Source organism: Taudactylus pleione, unplaced genomic scaffold, assembly GCF_031769625.1.
Source record: "Taudactylus pleione unplaced genomic scaffold, aTauple2 ptg000140l, whole genome shotgun sequence".
Classification (NCBI taxonomy): domain Eukaryota; kingdom Metazoa; phylum Chordata; class Amphibia; order Anura; family Myobatrachidae; genus Taudactylus; species Taudactylus pleione.
Genome location: NW_028284542.1, coordinates 127,087 through 148,544, shown reverse-complemented (window position 1 = coordinate 148,544; position 21,458 = coordinate 127,087). Strand labels below are relative to the sequence as shown.

General features: G+C 46.9%; 1 protein-coding gene across 1 annotated transcript; it reads left to right on the top strand.

Annotated features, from left to right (window-relative positions):
- Positions 1–246: 246 nt before the first annotated feature.
- On the top strand, positions 247–20,123 carry THAP12 (THAP domain containing 12). The gene is made up of 5 exons (XM_088473785.1): positions 247–563; positions 2,434–2,554; positions 5,420–5,524; positions 8,239–8,275; positions 17,694–20,123. The coding sequence occupies exons 1-5, from the start codon at positions 475–477 to the stop codon at positions 19,616–19,618; spliced, it is 2,277 nt and encodes a 758-aa protein (XP_088329911.1). The 5' UTR covers positions 247–474; the 3' UTR covers positions 19,619–20,123.
- The last annotated feature ends 1,335 nt before the right edge of the window (positions 20,124–21,458 follow it).

Below are 21,458 nucleotides of genomic sequence, written 5' to 3'. Positions count from 1 at the left end.
GATTATATATGTTAAAGTTTATTTCATTATTAGAGGAGGATAAATGATGATAATAATAATAATATTGTGACTCTACTGCTGTACTTGATTAATCTTCTGCTGGGATTTGTAGTTCCAGACCACAGCAGGAGACTCACAGGCTGCTATTGAGCCCATGGTTGCTGCTATATCCTATGTGGAGAAAGGACGAGCCCATGGCAGGAGAATGAGTCCTCCCAGCACATACCGCTCTGGCATCCGCTGACACATGTCTATGATCTGCCACTAGTTTCAGCGCCTGGTCATAGAGTGGGCGGGCTCGGGTAGAGCGGCGACGCGGTGCATGCTGGGACGTGTGTGTGTGACTCCTCCAGGCCGCGCACAGCAGTGTGGAGCCGCCGCGGCCTGTCTGTCTCCCGCCCGGTGCTCGGTGTCCCCCGCCCGTTCCGGGTGAGGGGAGGAGGCGGCTGGGGGTCACCCCGGTAACAGCCGAAAATGCCGAATTTCTGCGCAGCCCCGAATTGCACCCGGAAGAGCACGCAGTCAGACCTGGCCTTCTTCAGGTTCCCCCGGGACCCGAGCCGGTGAGAGGGGGCAGAGGGTTGCCAGGGGTCTGACAGCTTATACATGGTCCTGAATGAGGGGCTTCATCGCTGGCCCGGGTTCTGGAGCTGGGGTTCCTCCGCTGGCCTGGGTGCTAGAGTCTGGGTTCCTCTGCTGGAGCTGGGGTTGCTGGGTCTCCCTCCGCTGGCCCGGGTGCTGGAGCTGGGGTTCCCCCCTGCTGGCGCTGGAGCTGGGGTTGCTGGGTCTCCCTCCGCTGGCCCGGGTGCTGGAGCTGGGGTTCCCCCCTGCTGGAGCTGGGGTTGCTGGGTCTCCCTCCGCTGGCCCGGGTGCTGGAGCTGGGGTTCCCCCCTGCTGGCGCTGGAGCTGGGGTTGCTGGGTCTCCCTCCGCTGGCCCGGGTGCTGGAGCTGGGGTTCCCCCCTGCTGGAGCTGGGGTTGCTGGGTCTCCCTCCGCTGGCCCGGGTGCTGGAGCTGGGGTTCCCCCCTGCTGGCGCTGGAGCTGGGGTTGCTGGGTCTCCCTCCGCTGGCCCGGGTGTTCTGGTGCTGGAGCTGGGTTTCCCCTCCGCTGGCCCGGGTGCTGGAGCTGGGTTTCCCCTCCGCTGGCCCGGGTGCTGGAGCTGGGGTTCCCCCCTGCTGGAGCTGGGGTTGCTGGGTCTCCCTCCGCTGGCCCGGGTGCTGGAGCTGGGGTTCCCCCCTGCTGGCGCTGGAGCTGGGGTTGCTGGGTCTCCCTCCGCTGGCCCGGGTGCTGGAGCTGGGGTTCCCCCCTGCTGGAGCTGGGGTTGCTGGGTCTCCCTCCGCTGGCCCGGGTGCTGGAGCTGGGGTTCCCCCCTGCTGGCGCTGGAGCTGGGGTTGCTGGGTCTCCCTCCGCTGGCCCGGGTGTTCTGGTGCTGGAGCTGGGTTTCCCCTCCGCTGGCCCGGGTGCTGGAGCTGGGTTTCCCCTCCGCTGGCCCGGGTGCTGGAGCTGGGGTTCCCCTCCGCTGGCCCGGGTGCTGGAGCTGGGGTTCCCCTCCGCTGGCCCGGGTGCTGGAGCTGGGGTTCCCCTCCGCTGGCCCGGGTGCTGGAGCTGGGGTTCCCCTCCGCTGGCCCGGGTGCTGGAGCTGGGGTTCCCCTCCGCTGGCCCGGGTGCTGGAGCTGGGGTTCCCCTCCGCTGGCCCGGGTGCTGCTCTGCTGGTGCTGAAGCTGGGGTTCCCCTCCGCTGGCCCGGGTGCTGGAGCTGGGGTTTCTCTGCTGGAGCTGGGGTTTCTCTGCTGGAGCTGGGGTTTCTCTGCTGGAGCTGGGGTGTTCCTCAGCTGGAGCTGGGGTTCCCTCCGCTGGCCCAGGTGCTGGAGCTGGGGTTCCCTCCGCTGGGCCGGGTGGCGGTGCTGGGGTTCCCTCCGCTGGGCCGGGTGGCGGTGCTGGCGTTCCACTCTGCTGGCATGTGTGCGGCAGCTGGGGGTTCCCTCCGCTGGCATGTGTGCGGCAGCTGGGGTTACCTCCGCTGACGTGTGTGGCAGCTGGGGTTCTGCTGGTGGTGGTAGGGCTTAGGTGCATCTATCTCTGTAACTGGGGTTCCGTCACTGGCCCAGGTACTGGAGCTGGGGTTCTGCTGTTGACCTGGGTGTGGGAACTGCAGTTCCGCTGCTTGTGGTAGGGTTCAGTCGCTGGCCAAGGTGCTGGAACTGGGGTTCTGCTGCTGTCCTCAGTCCTGTCGTTCCGCTGCTATCTCCTTAACTGGGGCTCCATTGCCGGAACTTGGGTCCGCCATTGTCCCGGGTGCTGGCACTAAGCTGGGGTTCTGCCACTGGCCCAGGTAGTTAGTGCCTTATTTGTTAGTACGCCCTGGTGTTCATCTTTCAGTTGCTGCTCCTTAGCGCTAGATTCTATTGAGTCATGTTTTTCCCATCTCTCCGTAGATGTCAGAAGTGGGTTGAGAACTGTCGAAGAGCTGATTTGGAGGATAAAACACCTGATCAGCTCAACAAACACTACAGATTGTGTGCTCAGCACTTTGAGGATTCCATGATTTGTAGAAGTGTAAGTACCAGGAAATATTCATACGTTTTTATTTATACACATCAGAAGCTTAAATAATAACTAGTTTTAGAATACAAGTTTTGGAATTACTATGTGAAGATGACATCCAGCACTGACTTCACCACTGATGCACCATTTTCCCAGTCTTCTGGGTCTATGAGGCTTCCGATAGTCCTACGCTGATCTCCTGTAAACTAGTCCTGCTGGCCTGGTTACGATAAGCAGAGCTGGTCTTAGGGCCTGAGTCAGAGATGTACGCTAATGCAATCGTAGCTGTGGTCACCTAGTGAATGATCTGAAAGCTGCAATATAACGATTGTCAGGTTGTGCATGCTCAGGGATGAGGGAGGGTGCCGACACTGAACGATGTCGTTCAGTGTGTGTGCTCAATGTCGTTAATGACATTGAGCCCGGCACTGCAGGGGAGACACTAGACGATATCGTTCACGGAGCATATTGTCTAGTGTGTACGCGGCATTAGAATGCAGGGTTACTTCTTATATTTCTTCACTCAGAAGGTGGACTCCTCATTTAGCAATGTGTTTTATAGAGACGGGATGACTTGTCACCAGCAAGTGCTCAAGAAATAGCCCTGTGCATGTCGTGATTCATGTAAAGGTATTCCATAATGGAATGTGGAAGTATTAGTGAGCCCAAAGGGGCCTAGCCATTACACGACTTTGTGAACAATCCGACCAAAACCAGGAGGTTTTGGTTGCATTGTTCACAAAGTCGTGTAATGGATAGCCGGAAAGGACCAGTGGTGCGCGTGCACGCTGGGTCCTTACCGACGCCGACTAGCTACTGAACATGCCTGTCAACCTGACGACGCTCGTCAGGTTTGGCATGTTCAGAGATAGGACGGGCTCCTGCAGTGAACGCCGTTCAGTGCGGGCACCGCACCTCGGCGACCTGAAGGACTGAACGCTAGTTGTTCAGTCTTTCAGGTCACCTAGTGGATAGGCCCCTTAAAGCTTCCCAAAATATGGGGCTTCCACTGCTATTTATTACCATTTTGGGAGCCTATTCCAGTCCCACATAGTCACTCCTCCTAAAATATAACCTATTATATATTATGCTACTGTTTGTTAAACTGCACTGTGTGTTTGCGCTGTCATGTTGTTTACTTTGACTATGTAACAACCTACAAAGTGTTACTGTCGGGAGCAACGTCTCCAGTCTCAATTGAGGCAAATTAAGAAGCTTTGTTGTAAGTTCTCTCCCCGTTTTCTGACCTAAACTGCTCACCTTCCTGGCTGCAGTCTGGCCACCCCTTAGTTTGCCCCTGGGGTAGTAACTCTTGGAGGTCTACTTGTTCATGATCACTTTGAACTAGTCTTCCCCTTCTTAGTTGTCCCTGATAATCCCTATGGGGTGAGCAGAGAGATTTCATCCCTGGAAGGTTGGAACCCGCCAGCAATTTAAGAGGTTTAAATCTCTTGTGGGCAGGAATGTAGAGGTGAATACAGCCGCGGCCATCTAATGTCTGACTACATTTAATTCCTTGCACGCGTCAGCACTGAACTGGTCTTCTCATCCTGCTGTCAACTGCTAATCAGAAAATAGCGGGGGGGGGGGGTGCTCTCATGGGGACTTTGGTTACCTGTTTGATTGAGCAGTCGTGAAGTGATGAACCTTTGAGAGTGGATATAGTGTTCTGCACCTGTCACATCCCGTGCAGTTCCTCTTTCCCGTCTGGGGTGTTGCTCTCTACTTTGACCCCGCAATTTAAAATGGTAGTCATATTGCATCCAAATCCAGGCGCGTTTCGCATAAATATTGCCGTTATACATTTTGGAGTAAAAATAATCTGCTTACAGGGGCATTTCTAGCGAGGAGGCGGACCCGTGTGCAGTCTCCGATACGGGCCCGCTCCTCTCTGTCCGGCAGCGCACTGAGCTGTGTGCGGCCAGCGCCGGAGTTATAGACTCTGGGCACTAGAGTGTGCCCAGAGTCTATAGAGTATGCGCAGGTCACCTGGAAAATAGCCGCGGTGGCCATTTTCTAGTCGTTTTCACAGCGCCGGATCCCCGCACGGATGTGGGACTCCGCAGAGGTAAATAATACTATGGGTGAAGGGTGTGCGATGTGGGGGCCCGTGTGCCCCGCACACCCTGCACCCATTATAGACACGCCCCAGGCTGCTTAGGAAATCTAGCCCCATGTGTATCGAGAGGGTCATTTCATGTCCATGCCTAAAGCATGGGCTAATAATTATTAACAGATCACCATGGTTCGCTCCTCATTTTTATACTGGTTTTTAGTTAGAGGCCGGAAATTAGTGTGTGTTCTTTATTTTGTTTATGTATGTACCAAGCCTTTGAGAGAAAGAAAGTTGTCCCAAGCAACCAATCAGCTTCTAACTGTCATTTATCTAGCACAGTCTAGGAAATGGTATTAAGAAGCTGATTGGTTGCTGTGTTGTCCACTTTATCTCTGAAAGGTTTGATGCATCTCCTCCTATACGTATTCTGGAGAGCACCTACTGTACCAAATGAAAGCAGAATTTCAGCATAATCCTAATATCCTTGGTATACACCAGAAGGTCCAAATAGTTCATTTTCTGTGCAGATTGCATCAATGTTTTGTAATATACTCTATTATACGGTACCTGTCATCTAGTCATGGTGGAGGAAATCATAGAACCAATAATGCAACCTGTCCATTCACTAGTTCCCAGTGTCCTTTCTGAGGCACATTATACTGGTGTCTGTAGGAACCAGCTTCTTTTACTGATGCTGAAAGTTTGCCGGAGGGTGGGATTTGTTCACTGCGCTCGTGTTGCGTTTGGTTGGTAATTCGTAGCCATGTAACACAGCGTACGGTGTGTGTGGTTGTGTTTAATATTAGTGTATTTGTTTTCAGAGCCCATACAGGACCGGGCTTCGGGAAAACGCCATCCCAACGATATTTGACCTGACGAGTCATCTGGGTAACCCCGGCAGGCGCAGGAAGAGGATAAAAGAGCTGGTAGGTGTTTTTGTTTTCTTTGTAATTGTCCGTAACGGGACTAAATTCCCGGGTCTGCACCTGTTGATGCCTTGTGCCAAGAGAATTGTGCCTTTTACATGTATGTGCGGAGTGAGAAGTATAATATATGGAGGAACTAAGTAGCTTATTATACAGGAGTAGGTCATATGGCCATTAGCGAGGGGAAGTGTCATTTTTGGCTTGTGTACTGATTCGTATCAGTTTAGTGAGGAAGAAAGCTGTATATGTCATATCATCACTAAAGGTAATTAGATATTGTGTCTCCTGAGGCTGAAGTTGGAGCTGTCTAGTCTTGGCATTTGATAGCCTCAAGTAACATTCGCAATGATCTATGTCAAAGCTTTAGTAGCTTTTCATGTACAGATCTGTCCTTACACGTCTGTCCTGCAATTGCACCAAAGACCCCCTCTTGTCACACCAGGTCCCGTGAGACTGCTAGTGCCGGGCGTCTTTTTCTGCATGAAATGCGTCTAAGTGGCAATGTGATGCAACAATGAGGCACCAGCAGACTGTGCTGAATAATTTGATATGCGACACATTGCCAAAAAAAGACGACCAATGCTAGCAAAGTCTCACAGGACCTGGTGGCTCAATCACACCAGGCAAGTTGTGCTGCATGGCGTATTGAGGCTAGATGTATGAGGAAAGATCTGTATACGAAGATACTTGACATAAGGCTCTTCACGGAGGAGGCATATTTCCTACGCACGTCGGAACCCCTAAGGAGGGTTAGGGGGTTAGGTTAGTAGATACTTACCTTGGGACGATCGGGATTTCCATCACTGTCGGGCTTCCGCTGCCGGGAACTCTGCATCTGTCTGCCAGGCGCTGTCGGGAATCGAACTGCCGGCCATGCGGCCGGCGGTATTTCATACCGATTCCGTCATTGGCCACGTTGCTGTAGTTGGATGAAGGGCGCCCACACAGATAATCCTCTTATAGCTGCGGTGATCGTGAGGTCCCTCTCTGATCCTCCATACTGTGCTCTGTAGATTAGGGTTCTCCTGAGCAGTTGTTGATGTCCCTTCTCCGGTGTTTTCACCCTATATAGTGTCACTGTTCCAGTCCTTCTCTATAGAACCATCCTAACCCTGGTGTATGCGGCTTCTCCCGTTCCTGTTATGGCCTCTTCAACCTATATATTTGTTGTGGTCACAGAAAGTCTATCCAATTGAAAACCATTTTTACGTCCACATTTGTTATTCGCTTGATGGACATTGTAATTAATGACATTTCCAGACAGTAATGAATTGCATAACCAGGGATAATAGGAAATTCTTTAATATTTGGTATTATTTTCATTACTTTTTCTATTAACCTTTAAACCGTTTTTTTTTTAGGTGAGGTTACTGGTATTTAAAAAAGATTGTTAAACCATGCTTGGCTGGCAAGTAGAGGCGCTACAGATAGGGCAGTTATATGGGTTGTATAAGAACAACTATCCGCACAGGTATTTCCTGGTAATTCAATCAGTAGTCAAATATTGTTCAAACCCCCTATTAGATATTGGTATATGTATCGAACAGAAGGGGGCGCTATCTATGACAAATAAGGAACTAAACAAGAGATTTGTCATGTTATGATGCACCGATATTAAAATGTAACTTTTATTAATATTAGTCTAAAATTAGAATTAAAATTTTCATAACATAGGTCTTGCTCAGTTCTCTCCTATCCAGATCTAGATAAATGGGAGAACTGAGCAAGACCTACATTATGAAAATCATTATAGCTCATTGAAATGAAATATAAATAATATATGTAGCGGAGCACACCTCCGCGAGCAGGCTGATTGTAACACTTGGGCTTCATCGGGATTCGAGTGACCTTTAGAGATGTCACCGTCTTTCGTGGAGGTGTAATACTTTATTTTATGATAAACAATTGTTTACTGCTGAAATGCTGGTGGTGAAGTGTTTGTGGAATAGAGACAGAACCGTGGGTGTTCTTCGATAGTTTGACACCTGTCTGAGGTTCTCCGTATCTGGGTGACTAAGGGCCTGATTCACAGCCGAACGCTCTGACCAGAGCGCTCGCTCTGAATCAGGGCCCTCCTCCATTAAAATGGAGCGTCCTCCTGGACACTCGTATAGCTGTGGGTCACCACCCACAGCATATACGAGCGTCCAAAAAGATGGTCGCGATGGTCTTGACCATCACGACCATCGGACTTGCGATGGAGACCCTGCGGTAGGGTCTCCCTGCCACAAGCCCTGGAGTGATTTTGGCTCTGTCAGAGCCAAAATCACTCCCACTGACGTCACTAGTGATGTCAGTGGGGCCGGCTTCAGACGGTAGGCGTTCCCATGGGAACGCCTCCGTCTGGCAGGCACGCCCACCAAAGGGGGCATGCTGTCAATCAACATCGACAGCACGCCCCCTTTGGTGCGAGACCCGGAGCGACAGCTTGGCTGTCGCAGTCCGGGTCTCGCGCATGCGCACGACGGAGCTCCCTCCGTCGTGCGCATGCGCAGTGGGGAACATCGACCCACTTGCGAGCGTCCTGCCGCTTGCGAGTGGGTCTGAATGACCCCCTAAATCTGATCTCTGGCAACAAAAGCAGTGAAACTGCAGCGTGGCCCCAACGTATGTCACTAGCTTTCAGTAACACGTACCTGCGTTACAGGTGATCTGTTGTTTTCCATTTCCTGTGTTCAGTCATCTCATCTCCCTTCCCTGTGTTCTTTACCCAGAGTGAAGATGAAATAAGGACTTTAAAAGAAAATAAAAGTAAGTTATTTTAATTGCAGAATAACTTGTGGCCTCAATTTTTTAAATCTTGTCGAGCGATTCTGAAACATTGTCGGTGTCCTGGAATCGATGTTGATTATTGTGGAAGGAATTTATTAGTTCCATCTGCATGTTTTATGTTTTGTTTTATCTTTTATTGAACATTACAAAAAAAATACATGATTATGTACTTTGTGTAACGCAGTAATTCATATTGATACTCATTTGTGAGGTTAATGCTGGGGAATATACATAAGACAATTGATAAAAAAAAAAAAAACCTCACTGAATTGTCTATATCTTAATGCACCGTTAAGTACTTTGTCTCTGATTGTCACAAAGTTATACTCGATGCACGTACTTTAGCATAGATAATTTCCTTTGCCAGCCATGGCCCTACTCCAGGAGACCCAGCAAGCAGTGGGGAGGTGTAAAGATTAGCTGTTTAGTCAGGGTGGTAACCAGTTGGAGCTACTTTTGAGCAGTCAATATCCTATATTACCAGCGATTTAAGTCTGGTTTCAGCCTCTTAAGACCTATCCACGATACTCCTTTTATATTGTTCTTCACCCTCTTGGGACCTGTCTGCTTGGAATTGATCTTGTATTTTCCAAGACACTTTGCAGAATTACCTATTGATATCTGATGAGCAGGACGTGAAAATACTACATTAGTATATGACCTGGGTTAATGGACCTTTGAAATCTCCCTTCTCTTAGGCTGTTTGTCACTTGGGGATCCTGAACTTTGGTTTGCCACGATCTTGGCCTTTGATTTGTCTGGTCGTCTTGTTGAGGTAGCAGGAAAAGTAATGTCTAGTAAACAGGCTCCTAAGGCAGGAGTGGACCCAATTTATGTCCACGTTTAGAGCTGGTCAGACAGACAAAGCTAGTTGTAGGCTACGTATATGTCTACCACGAGGAGATGGCTCAAGCCTTGGCGAGAGACAAAGTGTAGACTTTGCCCAGAGCAAACCTATCAGCTTCTGACTGTCATTTCAAAGACTGTTCTAGATAATGGACAGAAGCTGTTAAGTTGCTTTGGGCAACTTCTCCATTGTATCCCTCTCCAAGGCTTAGAACATCTCCCCCCTCCAATGAGGTCCGCAAGAAGATACCTCCACATCTATTAGCCTATGGCACAGGTTCTCCAACTCTGTCCTCAGGACCCCAAATAGTGCATGTTTTCCAGGTCTCCTCACAGAACTACAATCTGAATAATTAGCTCCACCTGTGGATCTTTTAAAATGTGTCAGTGAGTAATGAATTCACCTGTGTCCCTGCTGGGTCACCTGGAAAACTTGACCTGTGTGGGGTCCTGAGGACCAAGTTTGAGAACCACTGGCCTATGGTAAACCTGCAGCTGTGTAACAAGACCTGTCTTCTCTATTCTATCTGTTCAATGAATGAAGCCCTCAGGTGCTAGCACAATACGTCAAGCGAGCGCACACTCTACGCTTGTTACTGGCCTATCAGGGATATAATGACATATAGCCTGTTGGAACCTCAGGGAACATCAGACTAATTCATAGTGTTGGGAACCCCAGTCGGATTGGACCGGGATGGTATTTTTGTGCGCTCTTGGCAATACTTGGTATTCTCACATTTGTCAGGAATTAATCAAAACGGCAAATTGTCAGTGGGCGGTACATTTATCTCTTAGAGCAGTGATGCCCAAATCCAGTCCTCAGGGTTAGGGTGCCCTGAGGATTGGATTTGGGAACAGTGTCCTGGAGTACTAAAGGTACTTGTTAACCCTTAATAATTTCCCTTCCTCCCACTCTGCCCAGTTTTCCATATCAGAATAGTCTTACCATACATCCTCCCATTCAAAAGAAACGAAGATATCTGTGATATTATACAGTCACATAAATATTGGTTCAGCCAGTTACATTGAGATTTATAAATGTACATTACCAGAAGTTCAAAGTAGTACTTGGTAAACATTTTATAATCCCAAGAAGTTAATTAGTAATAAAAATATTAAGAACCCCTATTTCCACACACCAAGGCATGAGGAGCTCAGTCAGTATGCAGATAAACCATTTAATGAACATCCATGTATTGCGCTATTTATAAAACCGCACGCTGCCTTTTTGGAGGTGTCAACGCTCAACATATATTTAACATTGTATAACCACTGCGCCAAAAAAAAACAAAAAACGCATATTAGAGGGAAAAAATACGATGCGTTTTTGACGCGCTGGCAAATATTTCCTGCTTATACAGGAACGGAAATGGTATTTGGATTACATCCCAGTTTCGTCATGGCTTCAAAATCATTCCTTGATATTGAGCTTCTGATAGCGCTTGTACGTCTCCACCCCGAGCTGTACGATCCTCGCAACGCCTCCTATAACGACACCGACCGCAGACTGAAGCTGTGGAATCAGATCTCCTCCGAAATTTTCCTGGACTGGGACGACCTCCACCCCCAGCAAAGATATATGAAAGGTCGGTACTATTATTTACAAGTCTTAACTGATGTTACATACATAGAACAAGGTTGTTGTCAATAATCACTGTACATAACTACTCGTACATAATAGCATTCAGTACATAGGTGTCCTCTACACTTCAGGTACTTATACTAAGATAATGACTTGCAGTTTATCCTCGAACATTTCTGGTGTTTATTATAACTTAAGCTGGTCACTGCGATATTCAACCTACAGATGTGTCCTCACCCACCTAACCTCAGTACGCCACGTGGCGGGAGATGCCTGGCGTGAGTGAGCTGCTAGGTCCTGTGCGACTTTGCTTGCACCAAGGGTCTCTTTCGCAATTGCGGTGCGACTAAGACACAACAGGAGACTGCATGGATTAGTGTGATATGCGAAAGTTGTATATCTGTGTGCGACAGAGTCTGTAAATGAAGCACAGCGGAATTTGGCGTGGAAAAACCCCGCAGCCGCTGTATGGTAGCACTTTGTATACAGATTCAGACTCTGTTGCACACAAATATACAATTGTCACAGATGGATCAGTGCAGTCTCCTGGTGCGCACTAGTAGCAATGCCATGCCACTAAGGCACGTTTTTGAGCGAAAAGATGCAATAAAATCGCTAGACGTATGCCGTCTCGCACAGGGCCTGTCGCTCCGAGAGCTGCTGATTGGCTTCTCTGCATCAATAGTGTATGGACATGTGAGCTGGAGGTATCCAGTGATCGGTAGCTAGTAATAAAGGGGTCTATTTACTAAGCAGTGTTAGGAGACAGAGTGAAAAGTGATAAGAAAGTGATAAGGTACCAGCCAATCAGCTCCCAACTGCCATTTTTCAAACACAGCCTGTGAGATGACAGTTGGGAGCTGATTGGCTGGCACCTTATCACTTTTCACTCTGTCTCCTAACACTGCTTAGTAAATAGACCCCTAAATGTTACAGCACCCTGCAGAACAGATGACCAATAATTCGGCTGGGTGTAAAACAAATCGATCCCAAATTTCTATTTTATAAATACAGTATCGCACCTCTGCCATTTCCAGTGATGGCGGCTTGGAGCAGTATGCAGATAATGGTTTGGATGGCTGCGTGTATAAAGTGTTGGCTGTCACACAGGGCCCTGAGCAGAGTGTGGATGTAATGTGCAGGGCGGCTTAGATCATGCAGGGTCCGAGCACGTTCATGGTAACTGCCTGATCGTCGCCTGCTCCCTCATGTATTCAGCTCTGGGAGTTTTGCCAGTCTCTACATGTGTCGTACGATCCCTTGCCATTAAACCAGGTCCCTAAGCTAGTGAATTACAAGAGGAATTACACAGGTATTAGTTAAGTAATTTGCAAGTCAAAGGTAACCTGGAAAATAAACTACATGTACTTTTTAAAGAAAATACATAAAAAAAAAGTTAATAAAAGCTGTATACATAGTGTAATATACTTCTTTGAGTGGCTTTCTTATATAAATCGCCAAGAAACAACACAAGTCGTCATATACTAAACCAGAGGTTCCCATACTCAGGGCCTGATTCAGACCCGCTCGCGAGCGGGTCGATGTTTGGCCACTGAGCATGCCGGAGCCGGCTCCGACGTGCGCATACGCAAGACACGGCTAGCGACGGCCGCTCCGTGTCTCGCACCAAAAGGGGGCGGCTGTCGATTTTGATCGCACCGTTTTGGAGGCGGGCAGGGGGGGTTGGCTGGCCAAACGGAGGTGTTCCCGACGGAACACCTGCCATTTGGGGGCGGCCCCACTGACGACATGAGTGATGTCAGTGGTGAGCTTCCGGCTCTATTAAGAGCCAGAAGCTCACTGGGGCTTGTGGGAACGAGACCCTACCGCGATGGTCGAGACCATCGCGACCATCACCTGGCCGCTTGCAATAGCTGTGGGTGGTCACCCACAGCTATGCGAGCGGCCCGGAGGGCGCACCAAAAAAAAAAAAAAAACCACCCTGATTCAGAGCGAGCGCTCTTTCAGAGTAAAGGTTTTAAGGATATATCCATGCTTGACCACAGGTGACTTAATTAGCACCTCAGTCAATTTGGGTTAACCACTTGTGCGCAACCATGGATATCTCTAAAACCTGAATTGTTGGGGTGACTTGAGGACCGCGTTTGGAAACCTCTATACTAAACCATAAAAGCATGAATATTATACTAACAAGTAGCGACTCGTTGCTTAGACCTGCGAGGCGAGAGCCATTGATGTCAGCAGTAAAAGTTGTTGTTGTGTTTGAGATCGAATTAGAAGTTTTTTTTTTGCTGTCGGTGTAATATATTGTATTTCTGTTTGTATTTGTCAGTAAAAGAGGTGCAAACACAATGGCAGACGCTTAAGGACAGTTTCAGAAGGGAACTCTCCCGCGAAATGAAGCGCAGTGGCCCAGCTTTTCCTCCCAGCCCTGATGCCTCTCACTTTAAGGATTTATTGTTTCTTAAACCTGTGATGATGATGATGCACGTGTAAGTTTAAGCACAAGTCAGAAAATGTTTGTTTGAATTATACAAATGTAATTTAATCCCTCCTTTGTATCCCAGGACTGATAGGAGAGCTGAGCCCCCCGCTGTAACCAGGATGAATAATGACCCGGCGGAAGTGACGGAGGAGGATCTAGATATTATTTACGTTAAGGAGGAGCCCCCTTCCCCGCACTCTTCATCCGCTCGTGCAGAGACCGCATCTCAAATCGTCACCCACCCTGCTGCCGGGACTCAACAACCCCCGGAGGAATTCAGCCAAAATGAGACTGGACTGGTGGACGGGTTATCAGAGCAGGACCAGAAGGAAGATCCGCACATGGACTTTGCCAGAAGTCTTGTACCTTATTTAGCCCAAGTCCCCGACAACCATCAAGCAAGCCTTAGAATGGCGCTGGCAAATGTCATTTTTTGTTATATCGAGAACACGCAAGGATGTAGCCCGACAGCCAGCCCACAACTGCTGCAATATATTTCCCCGCACGGTTACCCAACACCGTCTCCAACAACCAGAAACCCAAATTTACCTTGATAGCGAATCCCAATACGTTATATGAATAGAGGGGTAATTTACAGTGTATATATAAAAAGACAAGCCACAGTATACCTGCTGGCAGTGTATATGCTGGCTCTATTAGTTCCACAGGAGCTGGTGGAGTATACATATGTGTCCACGTACATCTTATTTCCTACAAGTCACGTTAAATATAACGCATGAGCACCGTGCAACTCTGTACCACGAGCGTCTTTCCGTGCAACTTTTTACCTTCAAATGCATCGAAAAAGCGATGCTGATTGGACGCACAAGCAGCTTCTGCTGAGTAAAATGACATGCGGCATGGCTATGTTCTGTGTGCGACTGCGAGTGTACCTGCATGCGAAACGCTACGTTACACTGTCAGCGGCTGTAACACTGTAACGTAGCATTTCGCATGCAGCCTCACAGAACATAGGCATGCCGCATATCGTTTTACTCAGCAGAGGCAGCTTGTGCGTCCTATTACCATCACTTTTCGATTAAGACGCATTTGAAGGTAAAAAGTTGCACAAAATACGCTCAGCGCTACCGAGCCACGGCACGGCGCGACTAGAAGGCTGTTTAATGCGCAAGGAAGTAAGATGTATGTGGACACATCTGTAGCTTGCCTAAGTTTGATGTACGGTCCACTATATACTCGTTGTTTCTTGAGAATCCCCAAACGAACACAAATGTTTATATGTGAATTGTTTATATAGCGCCACTAAATTACGCAGCACTTTGAATACTTGTCATATGTTCCCTAACACACACGCTCTAGTGTCCATCTTGACAGGTAACCTACCAGTATATGTTTTTAAAGTACGGGAAGATCTCGCACCACCCGGAGGAAACTCGCGCAATCAAGCTGAGATTATATAAATGCCAGTCAGTCAGGGCGCTGTCAGGACTGGTACACGTGAGGCGTGCTGGTTTTAGCTACATTTTGCTGTTTTATAAATGTTTTTTTTCTCTTTAAAACATGGTGTTGTTCCTTTTCCAGTAATAAAACAAAATTCTCTTGATTCAACTAGTCACATAATGATCATACGTGTGTGTGTGTGTATTTTTTTTTCTTGCTGCGTGTGTGCGCATTCCATTTTATTTCCTCATATCAGAAACCTTTTAAGATTTTGTTCTTCATACACATGAGCCTGTGGTCAGATCCCTATCGGCAACATGTGTAAAGCTGGGTACACATTAGGACGACGGATTGGCCATTCGGACCATCCGCTGTCCTATCTGACGATTGGAAAGTGCATACACGCTTGACAATCTTTGGCCCGATGTGTTGTGCCTGACGTCACAACTGGGCGGGTATTTACACGTGTCCGCCCACTTGTGATGTCAGTCACCGGCGGCCTCTACAGCAAGTGTACAGGCGGTCAGCTTACCGCTGATACAAACAGCACAATGTTCCGCTATATCTGCAGATCTATATCGGCAGTGTTGCAGAGCCGGCGCGATATGTCTGTGAACGACGACGTTCAGACATATTGCTGGTACACACCCGCCGACATGCCCTCGATGTATCGGCCAGTGTGTACCCAGCAAAAGCCTGCAGGTGAAATTACTTGGATCTTCGGTTAACTTACTAAATTAGATTTAAAAAAAAAAAAAAATCTCTATTAGTAATGTTGTACAGGTGCAATACATTTATTTTATTATATTTTTATTGTACACCATGGTTTACATCTCTAATAGCCAATCTCAGCAGCAACCTACCTTTCAATGAAGGAATTGGGTGTGCGCACATACAATATATATGAACTTATACTTGAATCATTGTTCATTATAAGGCACCACAAGGGTGCTGTAGCACTGTACAAGGGGATTAAACTCACAACAAGAAACATGAATACTGTACAGACATTGCAAAAAGGCGACCTGTTATATATTCCTACTAATCGTCTGTCTAGAAGCTGCGTAGTGAGAGCTGCAGGGAGTCTCCCCCTCTCTCGCCTCACAGACCTCACTGGCACAGGCTTTCTTCTCCACCCAGCACTAAATGGATGAACAGGAGATAAGAACACTGGGGGGGGGGATTTGGGAGGACAGGTTGGGCGGTCGGGATGCCAGCAGTCAGAATACCGACGCCTGCAAGTAATCCCCTAACTACTGACACTCCCCCTAACCTACATTTCCTGCAGCCTAACCCTCCCCCGCAGCAGCAGCCTAACCCTCCCTCTAGAGCAGGGATGGGGAACCTCAGGCCCGGGGGCCGTATAAGGCACCCGGAATCATGTGGTCTGGCCCTCGGAGCTTTTTTCTGCTAGCCTCATCTGGCTAGCAGGGTGCCTAGAATGGCAGCCAGAATCTATGCAGCAGTGCTGCCTGACTCGTCCTTAGGACGCTTCAGACGGTCGCACCGCTGCCCTTACAGCTCCCCGCAGCATCCTCAGGGTGCTCCGGGCATTGCTGTAATCACCAGCAATTGTGGCCCGCCCCCTTGTGACATCACACGGAGGGGGCGTGGCCTGCACCAGGCCTGTGAATAATTTTATATATATCAAAATGGCCCTTGGCTGAAAAAAGGTTCCCCACCCCTGCCCTAGAGCCTAACCCTAAACTTACCGTTGGGATACAGCAGTCGGGATTCTGAGTGCCGGCATCCCAACCACCAGGATGGTAACAACTTACAGGTAGATACAATGAGGAGAAGGGGGCGGAGCGTTAGCAGGAGGAGTTGTAAACTAGAATGGAAAAATTAGTTTTAAGGGCACACTAAGAAACCGATGGAAGGTCTAATGGAGAGAGTGAGGGAATTCCAGAGCTTAGGAGTCATACAGGAGAAACCCTGAATGTGAGAGTGAAGAGAGCAGGTGGGAGTGTGCGAGGAAAGCGACCTGGAGATGTAGGGAGCAGCGGTGGGGAGAGCTTTGTAAGATCTTAAATAGAATATATACAATTTATTTAAGATCTCAGTTTGCTCGGTCCTGTGACTAGCGTGGCTTATAAGTTAGAGTGAGGGGCATTATTGTAGTTTCAGTGTTTGTCTCAGGAATAATAGCATAATTACATTTCCAACATTCTTCTCACACAGACAAAATAATATTTTGATATTTCTGCCGGAAGGACCTCGAGACACAATTGTATTGGATTAAATATTAAAAAGATAACACAATGCTAAACATCCCCGCTGCTTCTAACTGACCTGAGTCATAGGCTTTATGTACCACCAGTGTTAGCAGGATTGCCGTCATTTCCCCTGTGATATCCCGTTTATCAGAATGGAATGTTCATGGGGGCTGCCATTGACAAGACCACCAGCTTGTAAAGGTGCCATTGGCACTAGAAAGAGCATCTGTAACTTGGACCCATTAGGTTTGTCTAGTAAAACGAGGCCCAAGTTCCTGGTGCAGTGGTCTGTCCTGTCGCTGCAGTGTAAAATGTTGGGAGGCGGGGTCATGCGCCGGCTCCCGTTGCATTTTGGAGATGTGACAGACCATCGCCGCTTATTATATAAATTGATTTGTTTGTTTTCATTTATCTTGCTCTAATTTAACCCAGAAGTAATGTTGTTTTGTTTTACGTATAATTATTTTCTCTAGTGCTAAGTGTTTTAAAAGTATTAGTTTTCAGTACAGTTGCCAATAGCGGTCTTCTCCTCTCCATAATCCCGTTTTAAAATAATAATCATGTTACCTTTTACAATATCGTAGGGCATGGGCTTGTGGCAAGGGATATGTGATGTCACAGATGCGTAGCCATGTCTAGAAAGTACAAATAATACGGCGGAGCTTGGGAGGCATTAGCAGACACAGCCCCTGAACTTGCTCTTGGTGTGCACGGAGGGAAAACCTGAAACTCTTCCCTGCCTTCTACATTACCCTGTTCTAGGCACTGTCTATGTTTCCAGTCTCATGAATATGTTCTCCTTATTCCTCCGATGTTGTTGTTTGTCATTTTTCGATTGCTGTCCTGTTTGCCTCCACACTGAAATCTCTCTTCTGTTTTTTTTGTTTTTTCATTTTGTATTTTTAGTGGACGCCGTGGTGCCTGAGAAGGAGAACCATCAGATCAATAACAATGACATGGAAATACAGATTGTGGAGATAGAACAGCCGGAGGAGGTTGCGGTGTTAACAGCAGAAGAACGAGAAAATAAGGACTACCTGAGAACTTTGTTCGAGGTCGTGCTCTTCATGGGGAAGCAGAACATACCGCTAGAAGGTCGCAATTGCGAAGTGCCCGATGAAGTTTATGTGCCGGACAACTTTCAGGCTCTTCTCGAGTACCGTATAAATTCGGGGGATGAAGTTCTGAGAAGACGATTTGAGGTCTTTGCTGTGAACCAGGAATACTGCTCCCGGTCCCAGCAGGAGCAGATGTTGGAGGTTTGCGAGAGCTGCATAAGAGAGGAGGTCCTGCACGATATACGCAACTCCCAGTTCTTCTCGGTAATTGCCGAGGATGCCGTGGATTTAGCAGGAGAAGAGTGCCAGCCCATTTTTATCAGGCATCTAGATAGCGCCAACAACCTCCGAGAAGAGTTCATTGGGTTTCTTCCGTGTGAAGCAGATGCGGAAATCTTGGCTGTAAATTTAATCTCGGCAGTGACGGAGAAATGGCGCTTGAATATGGAATGCTGTCGCGGGCAGTCTTTCGTTGCTTCAAGTAGACTTTCTTCCAAAATGAAAGTTGTGACATCGCATCTGCTTCAAAAGTACCCGCAAGCGACCTTTACTCTCTGCTCATCCTGTGCCTTGAATATATGGCTAGCAAATTCGACGCCTGTCACGGGCGTTTCCGTAGTATTGGGAGTCCTAGAAGATATTTATTTATTTTTCAAAAACTCCCCTAATTTGCAGAAAGAGCTGGAAAGTACGATCACCAGTCTTTTCCTGGACAACGCGGAGAAGGGCTCAGAGCTGAAGGAAGTGGTGCAATTAGAGTGGATAAGAAGACACGACACGTTCGAAATCATGGTGGCTCTTCTTCAGTCCTTTGTCCTCTGCTTTGACAAAGTAGCTTGTGACAACTTGTTTCGGTGGAGCACCAGGGTAACCAGTCATGCATTTATACTGTCAAGTGCCTTGACGGATTTCGACTTTGTCGTTACTATCGTAATATTGAAAAATGCCCTTTCGTTTACCCGGGCTTTCGGGAAGAACTTACAAGGGCAGACCTCAGATGTTTTCTCTGCAGCCAATAGTCTGACGGCAGTATTGCATACTTTGAATGAGGTCATGGAGAACATTGAGGTTTACCACGAGTTCTGGTTTGAGGAAGCCACTGATCTGGCAGCCAAGCTAGACATACCGGTTAAGCTCCCAGGTAGGTTCCGTAGGATGCAGCATGCCAATTTGCAGTCGGACCTTACGGCGGAAAACTTTTACAAAGAAGCTCTTAGTATACCGACCATCCAGCACGTCATTCAAGGGCTGAAGGACATCTTCTCGGAGCAACATCTGAAAGCTCTCAAATGCTTATCGCTTGTTCCCTCTGTAATGGGCCAGTTAAAATTCAGCACAAGTGAGGAACACAATACAGATCTGTACAAATGTGACCTCCCCAACCCAGACACGCTCTCTGCAGAACTGCACTGTTGGCGGGTCAAATGGAAACACCGAGGTAAAGACGTTGAGCTTCCATCCAACATCTACGAGTCGCTCCATCTCCCCGATATTAAGTTCTTCCCAAACGTTCACGCCCTACTAAAGGTCTTGTGCATTCTACCAGTCATCAAAGTTGAAGATGAGAAATTTGAAACGGGCAGGAGGCGTTTGAAGCACTATCTGGATAACACGCCGGCAGAACAGCGGTCGAGACACCTAGCGTTTTTGAACGTAAATTACGACACAAAACACGATTTGGATTTAATGGCGGACACCTATATGAAAATGCTTGCGGAAAAGGTTAAACATGAACCCACGTCGCCCCTTTCAGAAATTGCTGAAGATGTTTAAAACTGATGCAACCACTTTTCCGTTCTATTTTTTGTTTTTCCCCTTCCGTCATGGACTTAGCTGCTGTGTCTCGTTTTGGTCCTGACGCTTTGCCTTAAGTGACTGTTTCACATCATACAAATCCGATTTAATATGCAGCAATGTGGGGTTATAACCCTGTGAAAGCTACTGTTGGCTACAGTAAATTTTTAGAAGGACCTGGTCTGGACATTGTATTTTGTAAAAGGACGTAGGCCAATACAGGAGAAGGTTCTAAGTTAAATAAATGAAGACCTATAAATATATACACATTGCTATTTAATGGTTTTATGGATAAATATAAATATTTCAAATCTATACCGTAAAACAATGTTTTTGTTTTTTTGCTTATTTGGAGCTTGTTACTTAGAAACCCTTAGGTCCGCTATGAAATTGATTTAGTATAGTTACTAGGAGTTTAAAATGTGTTCGTTATTTCAAAATTGTGTTGATTTGTTAAACTTAATAACAACTAAAGATGTACAAATTTCCTGTTTGTATTTTTATACTGAAATTTACATTCTTTTTGTAAAAATTTAAGACAAAATAAAACTTTCCTTTTAGAAAGTGATGTAAGGGAAAAAACTTTTTTATTTTTTTTTGTTACCAATGATTTGGAGCGCGAGTACTTTATTTGTGTACTCCGAAGCATTTATTTATTTTTTTCAGATTTCTTTTAGCGACAGAATTAGTCAAATTGTGTCCTTGCGTCTCTAATCCAGTCACTTGTTTGCGCGTGAATCTTTCTTGCCGTTGTCCTATTTAGTGTCCTTTTATCTAGTAGTTGAACTAACTGCACTTCTGATGCTTCACAGAATTAAAACAAGCATTTAAAGAGGAACCAAAGCCCCAAATTACTGTGTATTCTGTTATTAGTCCTAGTCAACTGGAGTCTGCACCTTTTAGTCTGGTGTCAGTGCGTTTTGTCTTGCTTACCTAAAGTGATAGCTCACCATAATTGGTGACTAAAGGGGACAGTTTATCATTCTATTTTGGACATTTGTGTCACAACAACCTCCATTGGGTTTTTGCTAATATACAGTTGCAATCAATTAAAAAATACTTGTGTATAAGTTATAATGAACACTGCATGCGCTATGAATTCACTGATTAGGAAACCGATAGTGTTATCATATAAGGGTGAGAAGAAAGTAATTAGCCAGTCAGAGCTTATCACATTTATAGCTTACACTTCAATTTCGAGGTGTGTGTGCTATATTATATCTTATATTTTCTACTACTTTAGAAATTAATTTTTGAGTTTAACATAAGGGAATTTTTCTTCTTTTAAACTTGCGACAGCAGCATTTGCGAAATTAGACTTTTTCATAATAAGATAAGCAATGTCTTTATTACATGTATAGGACAGCATAAATTTACATTACATACAGCCCAGAAAAGTATAAAAATGTTTATAACTAACAATGTCTAGGCACTTCTCGCTTAGGGTAGACTGCCGTCAGCCGCTCAACCACCTTTCGCAGAAAATGGCGGATCCACTCCAACAAGTGTAAATCCCACGCCTCCCTCTTTATATCATTACAGGTATATTCCCACACAGACCTTCATTAAAATGTGTGTGTGGTCTACAATATATCACCCACGCTATAACACAAATTTTGGTTGATGTTAAAAAGCCTGGTATTGAAGGCGAAACTTTACTTTGTCAAACCTTTCCGGTTCGGTCAGCTTGCGGAAACTTTATATATTATACAGTAACTTCTATGTCCTATTCAGCGGTCCTTTAATGTGCGCACATTTCCAGCAAAGTGTTGGCTCCATCACTTTCTATGAGAGTTTGGTATTGATGTAATGCCTGATT